At 47.2% G+C, this 22,836-nt stretch overlaps 1 protein-coding gene across 2 annotated transcripts; it reads left to right on the forward strand.

Moving 5' to 3' along the window:
* The first annotated feature begins 941 nt into the window (after positions 1–941).
* Positions 942–22,272, forward strand: TOR3A (torsin family 3 member A). 2 transcript variants are annotated; one of them, XM_069546180.1, is made up of 6 exons: positions 942–1,429; positions 2,742–2,855; positions 3,460–3,725; positions 5,332–5,510; positions 20,764–20,888; positions 21,414–22,272. In XM_069546180.1, the coding sequence occupies exons 1-6, from the start codon at positions 1,156–1,158 to the stop codon at positions 21,668–21,670; spliced, it is 1,215 nt and encodes a 404-aa protein (XP_069402281.1). In that variant the 5' UTR covers positions 942–1,155; the 3' UTR covers positions 21,671–22,272. The 2 variants fall into 2 exon arrangements, with proteins under 2 accessions (XP_069402281.1, XP_069402282.1); XM_069546181.1 differs by lacking the exon at positions 942–1,429 and adding an exon at positions 1,584–2,406.
* The last annotated feature ends 564 nt before the right edge of the window (positions 22,273–22,836 follow it).

Below are 22,836 nucleotides of genomic sequence, written 5' to 3' on the forward strand. Positions count from 1 at the left end.
ACTGACTTTGGTTGAAAAACAAACGTTGAGTCTTTTAGGAGAAAGATGTCTTGAAATCAAATTGTCCAAGAACTTCCAAGAGACCTGCTTTATTTATACTGTGAAATGAAATCTCAAATATTATCAGTTAACCCTCCATGAAAGTTACCAGTAGAGAATTATTTCCACAGTCTTAAAACTTGAATTTTTTTTTTTTAAGAAACCAAGGTAAATACTAGTCATTTTATCAGCATGAATTCACCAGTTTCTTCCAGGACAAGATGGCTCTTAGGTCAGTAGCTTCAATAACTCAGGTGATCTTTGAAAAAAATGCAGTAAGCACTTGGGAAATCCAGCAAGCTTGTTACATGCTCACGTTACGGAGAAGAGAGGCCCAGAGGTCTTCTGCCAGCGGTGTCTTGAAGAGCTGTTCAGTCACAAGCATTTCAAAATTGCAAATTTAAGCCCAGAAAGTGCACTCAGTACTCAGCCTAGCTTGTTTTCAACAGGCTGTGATTACATTGACATGAGACCTCGTGGTTTTTCCATGAATCTCGGGGAGTTTCCCAAATCGAAATATCTCCAGTCTGGAGCCCATTAGCTTCCCCAGCTGTGGAAACCTGCTGACTGCTTGCTGCTCTGTTTCATTTCCCTCTAGCGAAGCCAGACCCAGGGCTCACTTCCCCTGGCTAACTCAAGCTCCCGGTGAGACGGTTGCCCGGTTTCATTTAACAGGTTGGCAGGAAGTTGATCTGCAGACACAGGACAGGGCACCAGTGGGAGCCCGTATTTCGTAGCCCTCAGGCGGGCCACCGGAGCCGAACGAAAGTAACTGGGTGATTGACAGTGGCCATTTCAAGGCCTGACTTCAACTCCTTTGCAACCACGATCACCCAGAATAGACTGCTGCCTGGCAGCGAGGCCCCAGTCGGCTGGGCGGCGCCTGCAAGTGGCCTCGGGTTGCAGTCTCAAGAACCACTCGGTTTCGGTTCCGGGCGGATTCCCGGTCTCTTCCCTGGGTCACCTGGGAGACGAGCTCGGCCCGCCTGCAGTTCCCATGGCAACGCCAATCCCCGGCCAATCCGGGCCTCGGAAGTACGGGCGCCCGCCCTCAGGCCGGGACCCTGAAAGGGCCGGGAAGGCCCAGCGGTGGAGGGGCCTGCTGCCGGCCTGGTCATGCTCGGGGGCACAGAGCGTCTGCTCTGGCTCCTGCTTCTGTCGCTGCTGCTGCTGCTGCCGCCCCCGAGTGCGTGGGGACACGGCGGCCAGGCAAGGCCGAGGGAGGGGACCGAGGAGGCAGGCTCGGCCGGGGCTTGGCTGGCCTTCAAGGGCCTGCGGGAACGACTGAGGGCGGCCGGCGCGCTCTCCAGACGCTACTGGGCTCTCTTCAGCTGCCGCGTGTGGCCTGAGGGCTGTGGGAAGGATGAGGAGGCGTCGGCGCGGCCCCCAGGTAAGACCCTCGGGCTCAGGAGGGCGGGAGCGGGCGGGAGGGATGGGCGAGGCCCGCTGGGATCCGGCCGCGGCGTTCAGAGCCTCGCGCCTGTCCCGGGCCGTCGCGATCAGCAGACGAGCGCCTTAGCCAACGGCTCTGCTCTTCCGCCCAGCCTTTAGGCCGAGCTAAGAGCAGGGCAGCCTCTTCGGAACCAGGAACCCTCATCACTGCCGCTGGCGCTGCGTCCTTAGGCAGACGAGCGGTCCTGGCTGCACTCCTCGCCCGTTCCTGGCTCCTCCAGACACGGCTTACACGTCCCTGCTGTCTCCGAACCTGCCCTGCCATTATTCCAAGGAGCTGCTCTTGCCCACATTCTTGATGACTTTGAGGAAAATCCCCAGTTGGGCACTCCCCTCAAGTACCTTGTCGTCCTCCTCAGCTGCTTACAGAAGCTGAAGCTGGGCTACCAGTCCCCCAGACCTGAGTTCTGATTTAGTCTCTGTCACTGATAAATTGTGAGACAGGGTCGTCAAATTAATGTCCTGGCCCTGGTGGTCTCAGACTCCTTGCAGTCGATGTCGTTAACTCTAGGTTCTGTAGTGATAATCCTGCAGTAGTGCTAGAAACATCTTTCATTTAAATTAAAAGTTCTTTTTTGGGGGATGGAGAGGAGAGCAGGGCCTCCAGACATGAGGGATCTTAGTTCCCCAACCAGGGATCCAACCTATGCTTCCTGCATTGGAAGTACAGAGTCTTAACCACTGGACTACCAGGGAAGTCCCTAAATCAAAAATTCTAAATTCCAGTGAATGGTTTTTGTTTTGTTTTTGCCAGTGCTCAGTGTATTCAAATTGACATCTGATAGAAGAATGGAGCCTGGCTGGCTACTGTCCATGGGGTCACAACTTAGCGATTGAACAGCAGCAAAAGAATTGAGACACTTGGGGTTGGCCGTGATCAGATGATTCTGCAATCCAGAGCAAGTAGGAAGCATGGTAATCACGTTACTGTTTGTCTCCCTCGGAGACCGCAAACTCCTTGCAGGCAGGGCCTGGGTAACTTACACTTTGGCACAAAATAAGATTTATTGTTGAGTAAATTGAGCTTTTGCTACAGCTAGAGCTGCATCTATAGCAAGGCCATCTACTTCCTCATTACTAGAGATGCCCACCTGAGCCCATTCCCAGGTGCAGTGAGAGGAAGGCCCAGGGCAGAGCGGTGGGGAGTGGTTCTGGAGAGAGGACGGAAGAACCACTCTGGTGGTTTGAAGGGAGGCAGTGTTCAGCCCAACCTGGGCTCCATTCCTGTCTCACAGCTCCTCCTTTTCTAGGCTGGAGCTTTGCCCTGCTGGGCCAGCAGTACCTGGATATCTTGAGCACGTGGTCCTGCAGCTTCTGGGACTGCTGCGACAGAGGGGACTGCAGGATCATCAACAACTTCACAGGTTAGACCTCACGTGGCCCTCAGGGCCAGGAATCTTGGGGAGGGAGGGAGGCAATTCAGGAGAATGCCAAGGCGTAGGGCCCCAACCTCAGTTTGCCCATAGCTGGCAGCATGGTAGAGACCCTCCCTGTCTCTACCATGCCTCCCATACCCTGCACCCTCATGGCTGAAAGAAAGGCCTTGGCAGAGGGCTTTGGCCACATTAGCTGCTTCAGTAGGTGTTGGCTGAATTGAATTGAAATGAATAAAATAAGGGGGTCTCCCTAAAATATTTAGGGGGTCCTGAAACTTCCAGGCAGGAGCAACTTCATGGTAGTGGGGGGCTGGGTTCCTCCTCCAGACAGGACTCTGCAACCCTGCTGGGGGGGGTGTCTTCAGAACCTTCAGAAAGGGTGAAATCAATGTGGATTTCTCAAACTCTTCAGAAAATAGCACTGAATCTCTTCTACTGCAAGGTCTGCCCAGTGGCTTCCTGTTGTGAAGTCCCCAGACAGGATGGCTCCCACCTCAGAGATGGTCAGTGGTGCTCACTCTCAGCCATCCCCAAGCCTGAGGGGGATGCATCTGTGTGCCCCTGCTCAGCGTGGCCTCTTCCCCATCCCTAGGCCTAGAGGCGGACCTGCGCGTGCGCCTGCATGGCCAGCACCTGGCCCGGGAGCTGGTCCTCACAGCGGTGAGGGGCTACTTAGAGATGCCTCGGCCGGACAAGGCCCTGGCTCTGTCGTTCCACGGCTGGTCTGGCACAGGCAAGAACTTCGTGGCGCGGATGCTGGCAGAAAACCTGTACCAGGACGGGCTGAGGAGCGACTGTGTCAAGGTGTTCATCTCCACGTTGCACTTCCCTCACCCCAAGAATGTGGACCTGTACGAGGTGAGGCCGGCCGTGCTGAGGAGCTTGGGTGAGGGCTTGGGCCCGACGGAGGCCTGGGCAGCCGAGACACAGGCCTGGGTGCTGGGAGAGAGGCTGAAGCCAGCCCTGGGTGTGGGGGTTGGAGGACAGCAGGGCGGGAGGGACGATGCTGTTACCCTCAGAGACAGCTACTCAACAGGTGAGGCCCAAGAGGGCCTGAGCTTAACCAGGGAATCCATATGTTCAGTTTGTAAACTGGAGTGGAAGTGCCTCAGGAAGTGTGAAACAGAGCAAGCTAAAGCTTTATCGTAATCACCCCACATGGTGTACTTCCTTCAGGCTGTTCCCCTGTGCTCTTTAATGTCTTTATAATTTATATTGGACAGAAAGTTGCATGTTCCACAATTTTTTTTTAAAAGAGGCTTCTCATAAGTGGTTTTTCCACGGCTTCCCAAAAGTACTCATTTCGTGCCAACAGGTGGACTCATCACATACAAAGAGTTTCTGCTGCTCTGCTATATTGGGTTTTGTTCATTCAGACATGTTAGCCATGCAATGACCAAACCCCCCTGCAGCCTGCCAGAGGTGACTGTGTCTGGCTTTGGCTTTCAGTTTCAGTATTTGGAGTGTGTTGACCTGGGAAGATTACATAACTTTGAGGACAGATTGCCATGGCAGTTTCAGTGTGACCTGGCAGGGCAGGCTGCGGGTCAGGACCCCCGAGAAAGCTAGCTGGCTTTGCAGTAAAACACCTGTGACTCTCAGCCTCCCCACTGTGGAAATTGACACGTTCACACTCTCACACCCACACACTGGGGAGATGGGGCTGAAGTAAAAAACCAGGAAGGCTACAGATAGATGGAGACTGTGGGCTCTGCTCAAACACCTCTCCCGTGGGGAGGGAGGTGGGAGGGATGTTCAAGTGGGCGGGGACGTGGGTAAACCTCTGGCTAATTCATGTTTTGGTAGAAACCAACACAATACTGTAAATCAATTATCCTTCAATGAAAAATTAATTAATTAAAAAAAAAACAACACCTCCCCCTGGGGTAGGAGCTGGCCCTGTTCTCCTGGGGAACTCTGCAGAGCAGCATCGTTTCAGTCCGGGACTTACTACCCTGCCTGGGGTGGGGAATCCCAGTTTTGAGTTGGGTCTCTTGGGTACCAGGCTGGGCTGAGATCTCAGGGAAGAAGCTGGTGGGTGCTCTGCTCCTGGGAGTTCAAGACAGGGCTGCCTCTGGGCTCCCGAGCCTGTCTCTACCTGTCATCCGTGTGTGACAGCCTGACTGCTACCCCCGGCGGGGGAGGGGGGGTGAGTCAGCAGTTAGTTCTGGGATGGAACCTCATCCTGGAGCGGGGAAGCAGGGCTGGGGCCATTTGCCAAGGCCCTTTCCCCAGGCTGGCTCCACTAGTTGGCTTTTCAATCTCAGGGTGCAGGAGAATCACCTGGGAGGCTTGTTAAAGGAGGACGGCCTAGCTCCATCCCCAGAAGTTTAGATTGGTGGTTCTGTGGTGGAAACCAGCTCCAGGTGATCCACTGTAGACACCCTGGGAAAACCTCACTAGGGCCCTCAGGGTCGGGAGGTGCCTCCCACTGCTTCCCAGCAGCTCCCCGTATTCTGTGCAGGAGGAGCTGACGGACAAGATCAGGAAGACGCAGGAGCACTGTCGCCAGACCCTGTTCATTCTAGATGAGGCTGAGAAGCTGCACCCAGGACTGCTGGAGGCCCTCAGGCCACACCTGGAACGCCAGGCCCCCAGCAACCGCAGAGCAGAGTCCAAGAGAACCATCTTTCTTTTTCTCAGGTAAGGCCTGAGAAACAAAAGTCAGAAGGACTGGGTGAGGGGAGGAAGAACCCTGTGCGGGCAGTGTGTGTGCCAGGCTTGGGAGCTGAGGAGGGTGGGGTGGGGTTCATGCTCTCCTAGGCTGCCTACCCTTTTCTGCAAAGGAAACCAACACAGACTCCAGGAGAGAAAACAGAAGCCCAGCTGCTTGGGTGGCAGCAAGGGTGAGGAGCCTTAGGTCTCCTGCCCTGATTCGACCAAACTCTTCTGAAGGACTCTGACCCCACCCCCACCACCAGAACAGGCCAACTAACTCCCGGGACCAGCCTGGGGAAGACCCAGCCATCCCTTATCTGGCCTCCTCCCTGGTTCTCAGGATCGGGAGGCTCCCTTAGACTCCCCAGTTAGTACATGGCCTCCTGAGGGAGGGATACTGGGAGTCCCCTCTTAGATGGACATTAAGTGGTTTTTTGAAATTGAGGTATGATTGACATATTAGTTTCAGGTGTATAATTGATGTGCTATTTGTTTATATTGTGAGCTGATCACAATAAGTTTAGTTAATATCTGTCACCATCAGTTCAGTTCAGTCGCTCAGTCATGTCTGACTCTGCGACCCTGTGAATTGCAGCATGCCAGGTCACCATACATAGTTATAAAACCTTTTTGATCCTGTGATGAGAACTTTCAAGGTGTACTCTTCTCAGCACCTTCCAAATATGCAATGCAGTATTATTTACTAAAGCCACCATGCTGTACATTACATCCCCACGAGTTACTAGTTGAAGTTTGTACAGTATTCATCTTATTTTTTCTCTTTCTGACCTATTTCACGCAGCATAATACCTTCATGTTGTTGCAAAGAGCAAGATTTCCTTCTTTTTAATGGCTGAATAATATCCCGTTATATATGCATTTTTTTTCCTTTTCCATTCATCTATTGATAGACACACTTCATTTCTTATCTTGGCCATTGTAAATAATGCTACAGTGAACATGGGGGTACAAATATCTCCTTGAGTATTTTCATTCTCTTCAGACAAATATCTAGAAGTAGAATTGCTGGATCATGTGGGAGTCCTAGTTCCTAGTTTTAATTTCTTGAGGAACTTCTGTACTGTTTTCCATAGTGGCTGCACCAGTTTACACTCCCACCAGCGATACACAGAGGTTCCCTTTTCTCCGCAGCCTTACCAACACTGGTTATTTCTGATCGCTTTGATGATAGGCATTCTCCCAGGTATGAGGTGGTATCTCATTGTAGTTTTGATATGCATTTCCCTCGTGATCACTGATGTTGAGTACCTTTTCATGTCTCTGTTGACCACCTGTATGTCTTCTTTGGGAAGATGTCTATTCAGAGCTTTGTTCATTTTTTCATTAGATTATTTTTTGCTGCTAAGTTGTATGAGGTCTTTATAGATTTTGAATACTAACCCCTTATCAGGTATATGATTTGCAAGTATTTTCTCCAGTTTGGTAGGTTTCCTTTTTGTTTTGTTGATGGTTTCCTTTGCTATGCAGAAGCTTTTGGTTTGATGTAATCCACTTGTTTATTTTTGTTTTTGTTGCCTTTGCTTTTAGTGTGAAATCCAAAAACATAATTGCCAAAACCACTGTCAAGGAAATTACCACGGATGCTTTCTTCTAGGAATTTTATGGTTTCAGGTCTTAAGTTCAAGTCTTTAATCCATTTTTTTCTTCATTTTATTTTATATTGGAGTATAATTGATTAACAATGTTGTGTTCATTTCAGGTGTTCAGCAAAGTAATTCAGTTATACATGTATCCTTTGTCAAATTCTTTTCCCATTTAGGCTATTACAGAGTATTGAGCATAGTACCCTGTGTTATACAATAAGTCCTTGTTGGTTATCTATTTTAAATATAGTAGTGTGTACATGTAAATCTCAAACATCGAATTTATTCTGCCCCTCCCCCACCTTTCCCCTTTAGTAACCTTTAGTTTGTTTTCTAAGTCTGTGAGTCTGTTTCTGTTTTATAATAAGTTCATTTGTATCATTTTTTAATTCCACATATAAGCAATATCATATGATATTTGTCTTCATCTGACTAATCTCCAGATCCATCCAAGTTGCTGCAAATGGCATTATTTCATTATGTAATGGATGAGTAATATTCCATTGTATACATGTATCAGTCTTCTTTATCCATTCTTCTATCAATGGACATTTAGGTACGTGGATTTATTTCTGGGGTTACTGTCAGATCTAGTCCCTTAAATCTATTTCTCACTTCCACTGTATAATCATAACGGATTTGATTTAGGTCATACCTGAATGGTCTAGTGGTTTTCCCTACTTTCTTCAATTTAAATCTGAATTTGGCAATAAGGAGTTCATAATCTGAGCCACAGTCAGCTCCTGGTCTTGCTTTTGTTGACTGTATAGAGCTTCTCCATCTTTGGCTGCAAAGAATATAATCAGTCTGATTTGATATTGACCATCTGGTAATGTCCATGTGTAGAGTCTTCTCTTGTGCTGTGGGAAGAAGGTGTTTGCTATGACCGGTGCATTCTCTTGGCAAAACTCTATTAGCCTCTGCCCTGCTTCATTCTGTACTCCAAGGCCAAATTTGCCTGTTACTCCAGGTGTTTCTTGACTTCCTGCTTTTATATTCCAGTCCCCTATAATGAAAAAGACATCTTTTTAGGGTGTTAGTTTTAGAAGGTCTTGTAGGTCTTCATAGAACCATTTTAGGAATTTGGGTGCTTGTATGTTTATAGTTATGATCTTCATAGATCTATCATTCGTCTTTACGTAGTATCTTTCTTTGCTCTTGTAACAGTCTTTATTTTAAAATCTATTTTGTCTGATATGAGTATTACTACTCCAGCTTTCTTTTGATTTACATTTGCATGGTATACCTTTTTCTATACCCTCATTTTCAGTCTGTATGCTTCCCCAGATGTGAATGTGTCTCTTGTAGACAGCATATATATGAGTCTTGTTCTGTATTCAGTCTGTGTCTCGGTTGAAGCATTTAATCCATTCACGTTTAATTTGGTTATTGATATATATGTTCTTATGTTTTGTTAATTGTTTGGATTTGTTTTGTAGGTCTTTTTTCTTCCTTTCTTCTTTTGTTCTCTTCTCCTGTGATTTGGTGACTAACTTTAGTGTTGTGCTTGGATTTCTTTTTCCTTCCCGGTGTATCTATTGTAGATTTTCAGTTTGTGGTTACTATGAGGTTTTGGTATATTTACAAACAAGAGTGTTTTAAGTGTTCCTGGTCTTTTAGCTTTTATATGCATTTCCAATATCCTGCATTTGTACTCACCTCTTCCCATGATTGATGGTTTTGGTATCATATATTTGTGTGTGGGTGATTTCCTACCTTTATTGCATGTTTGCCTTTACCAATGAGCTTTTTCCATTTGTAATTTTCTTGTTTCTGGTTGTCACCTTTTCTTTTCTGCTAGAGAAGTTCCTTTAGTATTAGTTGCAAAGCTAGTCTGGTGGACTGAATTCTTAGCTTTTGCTTGTCCGTAAAGCTTTCGATTTCTCCATTGAATTTGAATGAGCGGCTTGTTGGGTAGAGTATTCTTGGTTGTAGGTTCTTCCCTTTCATACTTTAAATATATTGTTTCACTCCCTTCTGGCCTGCAGAATTTCTGCTGAGAAATGAGCTGATAACCTTATGGGAATTTCCTTGTATGTTGTTACTTTTCTCTTGTTGCTTTTAATATTTTTCATTGTCTTTAATTTTTGTCTGTTTGATTATTGTGTTTCTCAGCATGTTCCTCCTTGGGTTTATCCTGCCTGGGACTCTGCACTTCCTGGAATTGGGTGACTGTTTCCTTTCCTTTCTTAGAGAAGCTTTCAGCTATTAATATTCTCTCTCCAAATATTTTCTCAGGTCCTTTCTTTTCCTCTTATCCTTCTGGGTCCCCTATAACGCGAATGTTGCTGCATTTAATATTGTCCCAGAGGTCTCTTTGACTGTCCTCTTTTCATTCTTTTCTCTTATTTGATGGCAGTGATTTCCACCATCCCGTCTTACAGCTCACTTATTGTAAGTTCTCCTCCCTCAGTTATTCTGCTATTGATTCCTTCTAGTGTATTTCTATTTCAGTAGTTGTATTGTTCATCAGTTTGTTTATCCTTTTTTAAACTTTTATTCGTTTCTCTTAAGCTGCACTAGGTCTTTGTAGCTGTGCACAGGCTTTCTTTAGTTGCAGTGAGCAGGGGCGACTCCTCATTGCAGTACACAGGCTGCTCACTGCAGTGGCTTCTCCTGTTGCATAGCACGGGCTCTGAATGCATGGGCTTCAGTAGCTGTGGCACATGGGATCTTCCTGGACCAGGGATCAAGCCTATGTTCCCTCTATTGGCAGTGAATTCCCCGCCACTGGAGCGCTGGGCAAGTGCTGTTTATTCTTTACTTCTTCCAGGGCTTTGCTAAGCATGTCACGTGTCTTCTAGGTCTGTGACCCCATGCTCTTTCTAGTGATTCTTTTTCTTGGATCATCCTTACTGTCATTCCTCTGAATTCTTTTTCAGATAGGCTGCCTCTCTTCACGTCACTTAGTTGTTGTTCAGGGGTTTTAATCACGTTTCTCCATCTGGGACACATTCCTCTGTCATCTCATCTTGCCTAACTTTCTGTGATTGCAGTTTCCATCCACAGACTGCAGGGTTGTAGTTCTTGCTTCTGCTGTCTGCCCCCTGGTGGATGAGGCCAATAGGCTTGTGTAGGTTTGAGGCTTGTGCCCTACTCTTGGAGGTCATACACAAGGTTTCATGTGCACCAGGACCCAAAGAAAAAAGCAGGGACTTCATAAAAGCCTGGGCAAGGCCTATTAGCTGATACTGGAGGGCCTCCTGCAGAGGCAGAGGGTGGCTGGGGTTCATTGCAGAGACAAAGACCATTGCACTGGTAGTTCTGGGGAGTATTCATTGGTGTGAGCCCTGCTGGATGCTGCCATTTTCTCACCAAGACCTGGCTCCACCCAACTGGCTGTAGGCTCCAATGCTGGGACATCTCAGGCTGATAGGGTGGGAACACTGCCCCACCCATCAGCAGACAGACTTCTTGAAGTCTTCCTGAGGATAGAGCTACCTGCTAAACACCTTGACACACTTTGACATGGCCCTGCCCACCAGAGGGATAAGACCCAGCTTCTGTTTCCCTCATTAACATTTGACATTGAAGTCGCTCAGTCGAGTCCGACTCTTTGCGACCCCATGCACTGTAGCCTACCAGGCTCCTCCATCCATGGAATTTTCCAGGCAAGAATACTGGAGTGGGTTGCCAATTCCTGTGCCCAAATGCCACTGGCATTAAAGACAGATTATCTCGTGTCTCCTTGTCCCCGGGCTAGGGAGCCTGACCTGAGGCTCAGAACTTTCCTGTGGGAGAACTTCAGTGATATAATTATTTTCCAGTTTGCGGGTCACCCATTCAGCCAGTATGAGATTTGATTTTATCACAGTTTTGCTCCTCCGACCATCTCATTGTGCCTCTTCATCTTTGGATGTAGGATACCTTTTTTGGTAGGTTCCAGCATTTTTCAGCAATGGCTGTTCAGCAGTTAGTTGTCGTAAGTGAGCTCATGTCCTTCTACTCTACCATCTTATCTCCATCTTTAATCCATTTTGAGTTAATTTTTGTGTATGGTATAAGACAGTGGTCCAGTTTCATTCTTTTGCATGTGGTTTCCTAATAAATTTATTGAAGAGATTGCATATTCTTAGCTCCTCTTTTGTAAATTAACCATATATGCATGGGTTTATTTCTAGGCTCTCCACTCTATTCCATTTATCTGTGTGTCTGTTTATATGCCAGTACCATACTGCTTTGATTGCTAAAGCTCTGTAATATAGTTGGAAATGTAGTTCATGTGCTGGGAGTCCCCTCTTCAGTTCAGTTGCTCAGTCATGTCCGACTTTGTAACCCCATGAATTGCAGCACACCAGGCCACCCTGTCCATCACCAACTCCCAGAGTTTACCCAAATTCATGTCCATCAAGTCGGTGATGCCATCCAGCCATCTCATCCTCTGTTGTCCCCTTCTCCTCCTGCCTCCAATCCATCCCAGCATCAGGGTCTTTTCCAGTGAGTCAACTCTTCGCATGAGGTGGCCAAAGTATTGGAGTTTCAGCTTCAATCATCCAATGAACACCCAGGACTGATCTCCTTTAGGATGGACTAGTTGGATCTCCTTGCTGTCCAAGGGACTATTAGAAGGGCATTAAGTTTTCAAGTCAGCATATTAGTTGAAATTTAAGTACAAACTACCCTTAAAAATTCCCAAAGTATAAACAGTTGGAGGATAGTTGCCCATGAAGTCCAACATGGCCAATTCTTTCTCCAGCCTTGGAAAGTCTGTTTCTTTACTGATCATGAGAGGAAGTCACTGGCCTGGAATTCAGGGTATAATGTCGATGAAAAGCTTTCCAGCTCCTGTGTTGAGATTTGCAACCTTACAATGTAGGACTGATCACTTTATAAACACTGCACTCCATTTCCTGTTTTGCTCTACTGTGTGCCACAGGTTCTGGAAATGGCTTTGCAGAAAGTGAATTTTGAAATCAAGTGTCCAGCTGTATCTTTTTATGGCAGCTCCAACAGAAAGTCCTCCCCAAGTTCTATTAGCAGTCAAGTTTGGGTCCGTCTTGGCCCAACTTGAATGCATCACAAGCAGCTTCTTTTTTAAAAATTATTTTTAATTGAAGGATGATTGCTTTACAGTATTATGTTGGTTTTTACCAAACATCAACATGAATCAGCCATAGGTTGACCCATGTCCCCTCCCACTTGAACATCCCTTCACCTCCCTCCCCATCCCACCCCTCTATGTTTGAGTTCCCTCAGTCATACAGCAAATTCCCATTGGTAATCTATTTTAGATATGGTAATGTATGTTTCCATGTTACCCTCTCCATACATCTACCCTCTCCTTCCTCCCCTGCCAGCCACATCCATACATCTGTTCTCTGTCTCCACTGCTGCTCTTCAGACAGGTTCATCAGCACCCTCTCTCTAGATTCCGTATATATGCATTAGTATATATTTGTTTTTCTGACTTACTCCACTCTTTATAATAGGCTTTATGTTCATCCACCTCATTAGGACTGACTCAAATGTGTTCTTTTTATGAACGAGTAATAACTCCAGGAGTTGGTGATGGACAGGGAGGCCTGGCGTGCTGCGATTCATGGGGTCGCAAAGAGTCAGACACGACTGAGCAACTGAACTGAATATCCCATTGTATATATGTTCCACATTTCTTTATCCATTTATCTGTCGATGGACATCTAAGGTGCTTCCATGTCCTAGTTGTAAATAGAGCTGTAGTGAACATTGGGGTACATGTCTTTTTCAATTTTGGTTTCCTCTGGGTATAAGCCTAGTAGTGGGATTGCTGGGTTCTATGATGGTTTTAATTCTAGTTCTTTAAGGCATCTCCACACTGTTCTCCCTAGTGGCTGTACTAGTTTGCATTTCTACCACCAGTTGAAGAGGGTTGCTTCCCTTTTCTCCACACCCTCTTCAGCATTTATTTTTTGTAGACTTTTGGATAGCAGCTATTCTGACCAGCGTGAGATGGTACCTCACTGTGGTTTTGATTTGCATTTCTCTGATAATGAGTGATGTTGAACATCTTTTCATGTGTTTGTTAGCCATCTGTATATCTTCTTTGGAGAAATGTCTGTTTAGGTCTTTTGCCAACTTTTTGACTGGGTTGTTTGTTTTTCTGGCATTGAGTTGTATTAGCTGCTTGTATATTTTGGAAATTAATCCTTTGTCAGTTGTTTCATTTGCTATTATTTTCTCACATTCTGAGGGTTGTCTTTTCACCTTGTTTATAGTTTCCTTTGCTGCACAAAAGCTTTTAAGTTTAATTCGGTCCCACTTATTTCCATTACTCTAGGAGGTAGGTCATAGATCTTGCTGTGATTTATGTCATAGTGTTTCTGATCTTACATTTAGATCTTTAATCCACTTTGAGTTTATCTTTGTGTATGGTGTTAGGCAATGTTCTACTTTCTTTTATGCACAGCTGTCCAGTTTTCCCAGAAGCACTTATTGGAAAGACTATCTTTGCCCCATTGTATATTCTTGCCTCCTTTGTAAAAAGAAGGTATCCATAGGTGCATGGGTTTGTGCTATCTTGTTTCGTTGGTCTATTGGAACATATGAATTGTGAGTTTTTTTGTTCTAGTTCTGTAAAAAATGCCATTGGTAATTTGATAGGGATTGCATTTAATCTGTAGATTACATTTGGTAGTATAGTCACTTTCACAGTATTGATTCTTCCAACCCAAGAACATGGACTCTCTCCATCTGTTTATGTCATATTTGATTTCTTTCATCAGTGTCTTACAGTTTTGTCTCCTTAGGTAGGTTTATTCCTGGTATTTTTATTCTTTTTGTTGCAGTGGTAAAGGGGATTGATTCCTTAGTTTCTCTGATTTTTCATTGTTAGTATATAGGAATGCAAGTGATTTCTGTGTATTGATTTTGTATCATTGATTAGCTCTAGTAACTTTCTGATGGTATCTTTAGGGTTTTCTGTGTACAGTATCAGGCTTCCCTGGTGGCTCAGATGGTAAAGCATCTGCCTGCAATGCGGGAGACCTGGGTTCGATCCTGGGTCGGGAAGACATGTCGTCTGCAAACAATGAGAGTTTTACTTCTTTTCCAATCTGGATTCCTTTTGTTTTTCTTCCCTGATTGCCATAGCTAGGAACTTCCAAAACTATGTTGAATAATAGTGGTGAGAGTAGGCCCCCTTGTCCCTGATCTTATAGGGAATGCTTTCAGTTTTTCACCATTGAGAATAATGTTTGCTTTGCGTTTATCATATATAGTCTTTATTAAGTTGAGGTAGGTACTTTCTATGCCCATTTTTTGAAGGTTTTTTTTTTAATCGTAAACAGGTATCTAATTTTGTCAAAAGCTCTTTCTGCATCTATTGAGATTACCATATGGTTTTTATCTTTCAGTGTTAGTATATCACACTGACTTGTGTATATTGAAGAATCCTTGCATCCCTGGGATACACCTGACTTGATCATGGTTTTTGATCTTTTGAATGTGTTGAATTGTGTTTGCTAGAATTTTATGGGGATTTTTGCATATGTTATCAGTGATACTGGCCTGTAATTTTCTTTTCTTGTGTTGTCTTTGTTTGGTTTTGGTATCCAGGTGATGGTGGCCCCATAGAATGAGTTGGAAAGTGTTCCTTCCTGTGCAATTTTTTGGAAGAGTTTTAGAAGGATAGGCATTAGCTCTTGTCTAAATATTTGCTAGAATTCACCTATGAAGCCATCTGGCCCTGGGCTTTTGCTTTGGGGGAAATATTTGATCACAGTTTCTATTTCAGTGCCACAAGCAGCATCTTGCATTCAGTGGAAGCCAAACTACTCCTCCCTGCCATCACCCTCCTCCCACAAGCCAGTACATGTTCACTTGGGGATTTTCCCCAGCTTTAGGGGACCTCGCTGGTGACTCAGCTGATAAAGAATCTGCCTGCAGTGCGGGATCCCTGGGTTGGGAAGATCCCCTGGAGAAAGGGCCAGCTACCCACTCCAGTATTCTGGCCTGGAGAATTCCATGGACTGTATAGTCCATGGGGTCACAAAGAGTCAGACACAACTGAGCAACTTTCACTGTGAAGAGAATTAAGGGGTCTGGTTTTCCCTCAAGGCTTGGCAAGTATGAAGGAGTGAGCTGGGATTTTGGTCTGTAAGTAACATTGGTCTGTTACTAACATTGAAAGATAAAAACCATATGATAATTTCAATAGATATAAGTAAGGCTGACAGGACCTGCAGTGCATTGTGAAGGAGGGCACAGGAGCCTCCAAGGTTATTTTAAGAGGAAAGCAGGGAAAGATTTTCTGCTGTGGTTTGAGTGGTTCAGAATTAGGAGGCAAGGACAGTAAATTCTTTGAATTAGCTCTCCTCCTCAGCTGTGTATTACCCCCTTTGAGGCAGCCTGGAAGTATGGATCTCTTCCTGCTGTGAATTAGGTGGGGGCTCCAAAATGCAGGGTCAGATAAGGAGTCATCTTGGTTCCCCAAGGCTTCTCCCCCCACGCCCTGACAGGGGTGGGGACCCAGAACCTCCTCCTCGCTGCAGGAGGTTCTTCCTTCAGAACGGAAGGAAGCCTGGAGCCCGGCCGCCTCAGGTGCCCTTTCCTGTTGCAGGGATCCTTTGCCATTGTGCATGGCTTCTTCCCCCTCTGCTGCCTGATTCCTTCCTCCTCCTCAGCTGAGCCCACTCCTGCCTCCTAGCAATGGCCGTGGCCAACCTTTCCCCAACTTAGCCCAAGGTGCCCAGACACTGGCTTTTCCACCAGTTCTTGGCATAGAAAAACTCACCCTCACTGGTGGCAGGATTTCCTAATGTGACCCAGGTGACCCTGCTATCTCTAGGCAGACGTTGTATTTTAGTCATTGACCTGCCAGCACTGCCCTCGTCTAACCCACTGCCTGCCCTTCCCCCCATTACCCCGGCCTCTGTGCCCTGTCCAAGGCCAGAGGGTCCTAATGAGCAGACAGATGGCAGAGCGTGGGCAGGGTCTGGGGAGAAGCTGCCCCCCACCGGGCCTACTCTGGCAGGGGATGCAGAGACCCTGCTGGCCCTGGAGGAGCCTCTGAGCCCCTTGGGGAGGAGGACACACAGTGGTGACAGGAGGCGAGGACATGGCCTCCAGTTCCATTGACTCTGATGTGGGCCCAGCAGGCCGGGGTGGACTGTCTGGAGCCTGAGGGCCAGCCAGACTGACCCTGGGGCTCAGCACCTCGCTGCCCCAGGCGCCCTCAAAGCAGCACCTCTAGACCCCATCGGGTGTTCTGGTGATGGGCGGGGGAAGACTGTGTCTCTGGATTTGATTTCTACAGTGACCTTACCTATGTGGTGAGGACTCTTACATTTGAAAGGAAAGCACTGATGATGTAAACAAATCCCTGGTGTAAGGCTGGCGGTTTAACCCTGAAACAAATCCTGAGCGTGCTGTTTGAAGTGCTAGTGGCTTTGCTGGCCCCCTGCAACGCGGTGGTGTCTGAATGTAGAAAGGAGGTGGCAGCTGAAGCAGGGAGTGTAGTGTGGGTGCAGCTAGTCACCCTAATCCTCAGAACCAGTCTGGCCTCTGGGCCTGAGGGAATCAGGGCCCCTGGCTGGGCACCACAAAACTGACATTGACTACTTCTGCCCATTTTTACCAAGTATAGAGGCTCTGGGAATGGTGTCACAGGGCTGGGCGGGCACACGGAGCTCTGAAGATCAGAGCCACAGTCCTCCCACTGAAGCTATGAAGTGAAGAGGGTTAATACCTGCTCTCTTTGGGCTGTTGTCAGGAGAAGAACGGATAGAAAGGGCTTTAAAAATTAGAAGAACTATACACGTGTAAACTGTTCATGGAATCAAAGGCCTTGTACCCCAGCACACAGGAAGTACTCATGGAAATGTCTGTTGACTGACCATCGAATCTAAGGTGACCTAAGGAGGGCTTCTTAAATCATCTGCTTCAGGTCTGTCCTTTTACAGATTAGGAAACGAAGGCTCGGGGAGATGATGCTCGAGTCGAGTTTGTGGCTGTTCTTTAGGGAAGACTTAGTGGTCCAGGCTGGGGTTGGCGAGCACGGTTCTGGAGAATCCTTTGAGTCCCGTCCTCTGTGGTCTTAGGACTGGTAAGACCACAGGCTCTCCCCTCCCAGAGCCAGGGCAGAGGGCGCATCACTAGGGGGGCCTTCCGTCCCTCGTCCCTTCAGAACTCCCGGTCCGCAGGTGACCTGGGAGGATGTGCAAGGGAACTGAAGCACTCTGCGAGGGCAAGCTCTGTTAAAAAGTATAATGTTGGGCTTGGGTTGGAATAGAAAAGGGGCCCTGGTTATGTACTGGTGGGTGAGATAAAGCCAGAAACATGGAGGGTGAAGAGAGACCCTTGGCTGTGGGACTAGAGGAGAAAAGTCAGAAGGGAGGTGGAGATCTCAGACGTCAGGTCAGGTGGCCCTCTGGGTGCAAATGGGGACAGCACTGGAATCTGTGCCCCTGGCGCTGAGTGAATCCTGGTCCTCTCCCCTTCACCCTGGACGCCTGCCCTGCAGCCTGCGCACGTGTAGACCTGCCTTTACCTCCCGTGAGTTTTGCAGGATGGGCAGGTCTCGCCTCAGCTGACGTAGTTGTGGTCTGGCATGTACACAGATGACCTGCCCAGTAGGCCGTCCTACAGGAAGAGGAGGACCGCAGCTTCAGGAAGTAGAGGAGAGTCGATGTAAGCAGCTTTCCCACCTGCAGAGGTCAGAGGAAGTCTGGCTGAGCAGGAGACAAGGGGTGGGGATTCCCCTCATCGGTGCCAGGCCCTCCAGCTGGGGGCCCCTGGCCTCGGCAGTAAAATGGAGTTGTAAGAGGCACACTGGCCCCTACAGGAAGGAAGACTGCATCCCTTGGCAGGAAAGGATGCCTGCCCCAGGAGGTGTCCTCCTTGTCCATCGTGGAGGCAGGCAGGCAAGCAGAGAACCACCCAGCTCCTCCTGTGTCCCAAACCCAGCCCCCAGGACACACTCAAACGCTGAATGAGCAGACAGATGAGCTAACGTACCTGAGTGTCAGCCACTCAAGAGTTTGATGAGGACAGAATGCAAATATTGGCTCTTTGCTCTTTCCCTTGCCTCCCTGCTTCCGTCACTCATACTCCCTCACTGTACTGGGCTGGAGGGAAAAGCAGGGCAGAGCTCGGTGTGTAAGGAGCTAGCAGAAGGCCTGAGTACTGTGAAGCAGACAGGAGGACGCCAGGAGCAGGGAGCATGACCTGCCGCCAGCTCCTGGCTTCACGTCCTCCTTCCCAGCTTCTCCTCTCTAAGATTTCCTCTACCCCTCATCACTCTAACTCATTCCTCTTTCCTGTGTTTTAGACCCACAATTCCAGTGAAATTACACAACACTCAGGGCACAACATTCAACCATGTGCAAATCCAAGCTGGCGTCTCCACTCTTCTCTTAAAGCGCACTTCCACTGAGCAGGCTGCGGGCCACTCCAGGCAGACACTTGTTTCTCTTTGGTGACCTCCTCTGTCTTACTTCTCACGTCCCTCAGTTACAGGGTCCTCTCAGTTGTGCCTCCTACACTAACTTTAAACCCTTCTCCATTGCCTTTATCATCTCTAAACATGCACTATAGCACAAAGCTCTCTGACAAGCTTTCTCTTCAATCAAACCACTGTGGGCCCAGGAACAATCTTATTAGAAAGTAAAGCCGATCAGACCTATAAGCTAAAATCCACATGACTGGCTGACAAAGGCATCATGCCAGCCTCAGCCTGCCTTCCATGCCTCTGCTCCACACGCCTCTCCAAGCAGCTTGCAGCTCCTGACCACCACAAGCCCTCTGACCATCCATGCCTGGACATGTGCCCTTCCTGCCTTACATCTGATGAGCACTGCGGGGTCTGTGCGTGCCCAGAACCCTCCTCTGCCCTCTGAAGTCTTATTCCCGGGCCCCAGCTGCCCTGGAATCATACACATGGGCCTCTCCTTCCATACAGAAGTCAAGGGAAAGACCGACATCCTACCATCTTTGTGCACTCTGCATATAGGACAGTCTCAGTGTTGGTCAAAAGAGAGCAAGGCAGGGAAAATGGATGACCAAGCAGGACAGTGCCTTTTCTGTACAGACTTGTGTTGTGACAAGATTTCCTGGAGGATGGGAGGCCCAGGCCCCTCAACCTCCTTTCTGCCAGTCACCAACGGCTCCAGTGGTCAGACTGTGCATTTGGAAGCCAAATATAAAAATAATGAAATCTAAGACATGAGACCATTGAAACTCCTTGAAGAGAACATAAGCAAAACGTTTTCCAGCATAAATTGTGGCAATATATTCTTGGATCAGTCTCCCAAAGCAAAAGAAATAAAAGCAAAAATAAACAAATGGGACCTAATCAAAATTAAAAGCTTTTGCACAGCAAAGGAACCCATCAACAAAATGAAAAGACAACCTGCTACAGAAAAGAGAATAATTTGTAAACAATGTAACAAGGAATTAATTTCCAAAATATATGAACAGTTCATACAACTCAATAACTACCCCCCCCCCGAAAACTGGTATGTGTGCATGCTCAGTTGTGTCCCACTCTTTGTGACCCCATGGACTGTAGCCTGCCAGGCTCCTCTGTCCATGGGATTTCCCAGGCAAGAATACTAGAGTAGGTTGCCAAGTCCTCCTCCAGGGGATCTTCCAGACCTAGGGACCAAATCTGCATCTCCTGCATTCCGGGGGACTTCTTTGTCACTGAGCCTCCTGGGAAGCCCCCCGAAATGGGCAGAATACCTAAACTGACCTTCCTCCAAAGACATACAGATGGCCACAAACACATGAAAAGATGCTCAACATCACTAATTATTCAGTTCAGTTCAGTTGCTCAGTCGTGTCCGACTCTTTGCGACCCCATGCAAATCAAAACCACAATGAGATATCACCTCATATTGGTCAGAATGGCTAGCATTAAAAAGTCTACAAATAACATGCAGGAGAGGGTATGGAAAAAACGAACCTTCCTATATACTGTTGGTAGGAATGTAAATTGGTGCAGTCACTATGGAAAAGTCTGGAGGTTCCTTATAAAATTAAAAATAGAGCTACCATCTGATCCAGCAGTCCCACTCCTAGGCACATATCCAGACATTATGAAAATTGTTTCAAAAAGATACATACACCCCAGTGCTCACAGCAGCAGTCTTTACAAAAGCCAAGATATGGAAACGACCCAAATGCCCATCAACAGATGATTGTTTTAAGAAGATGTGAGGAACACACACACAATGGCACATTACTGACCCATAATGAAGAAATATTGCCATTTGCAGGATGGACCTAGAGAAGATCACACTAAGTGAAGTCAGTCAGAGAAATATCATATCACTTATATGTGGAATCTATAAGAATTATTCTATGTACAAAACAGATCCATAGATGCAGAAAACAAAGATGTGGTTACCAATGGGAAAACAGGAGGTAGGGAATAAATTAGGAGTATAGGATTTATAGATACACACTAGTATAAATAAAATACTTAAGCAACAAGGATTTACTGTATAACACAACAGTTGATATTCAATATCTTATAATAACCAAAATGGACAATCTGAAAAAAAAAATACATATATATATATAACTGAATCACTTTGTTATTCAGTGACTAGTTTGAATCACTTAGTTTTACCTGAAACTAACCCAACATTATTTATCAACTCCAATTTTTAAAAAACCCACCAACAGAATCTATTAACAGGACTTGTCTCTTTCAGTAACCTTGGGGGCAATATCATCAACGAGGTGGTCCTGAACCTGCTTAAGGCTGGGCAGTCCCGGGAAGAAGTCAGGATGGAACACTTGGAGTCCCGCCTCCAAGCTGAGATTGTGGCCTCCACAGGTAAGCGATTGCCAGCCTTGCAGAACATAAGCCTCTGGTGAGAGGGGAGGTAGAGAAAAACGTGTACGTGCTGGAAGTTGTGCTCATGAGACAAGACAGGGTACTCAGGACCACAGAGGCGCCATATAATATTCTTGTTGTCAGCTTGATGTAGGCATGAGAAAAGTCCTTTTCTGAAAACTATCCCTTAAAAAGGGAATAGTTGGCCTTGACCATACAGACCCTTGAAGAAGAAAAGTCTCACTATGTGAGTCTCAGTGGCTCAGCCTCCAGTTGTAGGCAGGGCCGCTGCACCTCTGCCTTCTGCCATCAGATGAAACCATAGCCTGGAAGGCACACGCAGTCTCTCCCTCTCACGCCTAGTTCCTCTTGGCCCTCTCTCCCTGAAGGGACACGCAGTTGCATAGTTCTTGACACAGACTTAAGACAGCCTTCCCGGAGTTGCCCTTAGGGTGGGGGAACACCTCGACTCCAGCTGGACTCAGCCCCAGGTCAGAACTCATGTAACCCTGCTCTTGATTTCAGACAGTGGCTTTGGGCACAGCCGTCTCGTGAAGGAAAACCTGATTGACCTCTTCATCCCCTTCCTGCCACTGGAGTTCCGTCACGTGAGGCTATGCGCACGCGACGCTTTCCTGAGCCAGGACCTCCTGTATACAGAAGAGGCCCTCGATGAAATTGCTAGGATGATGGTGTACGTCCCCAAGGAGGAACAGCTCTTCTCATCTCAGGGATGTAAATCTATTTCCCAGAGAATTAGCTACGTCCTGCCTGAGGGCTAGATGAAAACTTCCCAAAGCTGCCTTCCTTCCACTAATGGACCCTGGGCTGTCGTGGCAGCACACTGTCCAGGACATAAGGGGTTGGAAGGGCAGGCTAGCAACTGGCAGTCATGAGCACACAAGCAGTGTGTAAAGGGGAGGCCTTAGATCAGAGATAGAGCCAATGCTTAAGATCACTTGGTGCCTTAAAGAGCCACATTCCGAAATGTGAGCCAGCTGGTTGGGGCAAGTCATGTGGGAGAGACATCCCAAGGATTTATTAGCATCTGCCTGCAGATGCCTGGCCTTGGTGTTGGGCCTAAGGCTGCAGTATGCTCGGTGACAGAGAAGGGAAAGACTAACTTCTGCTTACCAGTGGCAGGGGCTGACCTCACGTTTGCAGGCTGGTGGGTGAGCTTTCAAGTTGTTATTCCCAGAGGAAGGCTGAGCAGCTTCTATCTGTGAGCTCAGGCCAGAGCTCAGAATAAAGGACACAGGGGAAGTTTTTTTTTTTTTTTTTAAATCAGTATAGGTGAAGATTTCTTCTGCTCTGCAGATTTTTAAGACTTAAATTAGTGACCTTAACATATGTAAAGATTAAAATTTTGTATTTTTTTCTAAAACCCTCGGCTTACTTACCTTCTTATTGAGCCCTAGTAATCATGCTCCCGCAGCAAAATTCCATGCGCCAGGTGGTATGGATGGGGACTGGTGGAGATAGGGTGTGTGCTGGCACCCAGAGCTGACAGGGGGGTCACCTGCTCTGCCAACTTAGCTCTGTTTGCTGCGGGACCACATCAACTAAGCCAGGCCTCCACAGCATCTTGCCCTTATATATGAAAACAGCACTCCTGTGCTCCCAGCTTTAAAGTCGTCCTTGAGGACCGAATGGCCACGTGTAGATGTGGGCATTGTGCCTCTAGATACACAGGAGGTGCTCACCGTTTTGCCCCTTCCCTTGGTTCTCCCCTTCTACCACACTTCTGGAATCACACACGGCTTGCTTTCGTGTCATCACCTCAGGTGGCCCTTTTATTTACAGTCCTTCCCACCCTCTCACCAGGAGCGCGAGTAAAAGGGAAACGCTTCTGGTTCTCTCCCATTTAACAATTACATTAATTTACTCCAATAGCTGCCCCAAGGTTAGGAGCACCTAGCCTGAGCCATATTAGATACCCAATCAATAC

This window comes from Ovis canadensis, chromosome 12 (genome assembly GCF_042477335.2).
Source record: "Ovis canadensis isolate MfBH-ARS-UI-01 breed Bighorn chromosome 12, ARS-UI_OviCan_v2, whole genome shotgun sequence".
NCBI classification, from domain to species: Eukaryota; Metazoa; Chordata; class Mammalia; order Artiodactyla; family Bovidae; genus Ovis; species Ovis canadensis.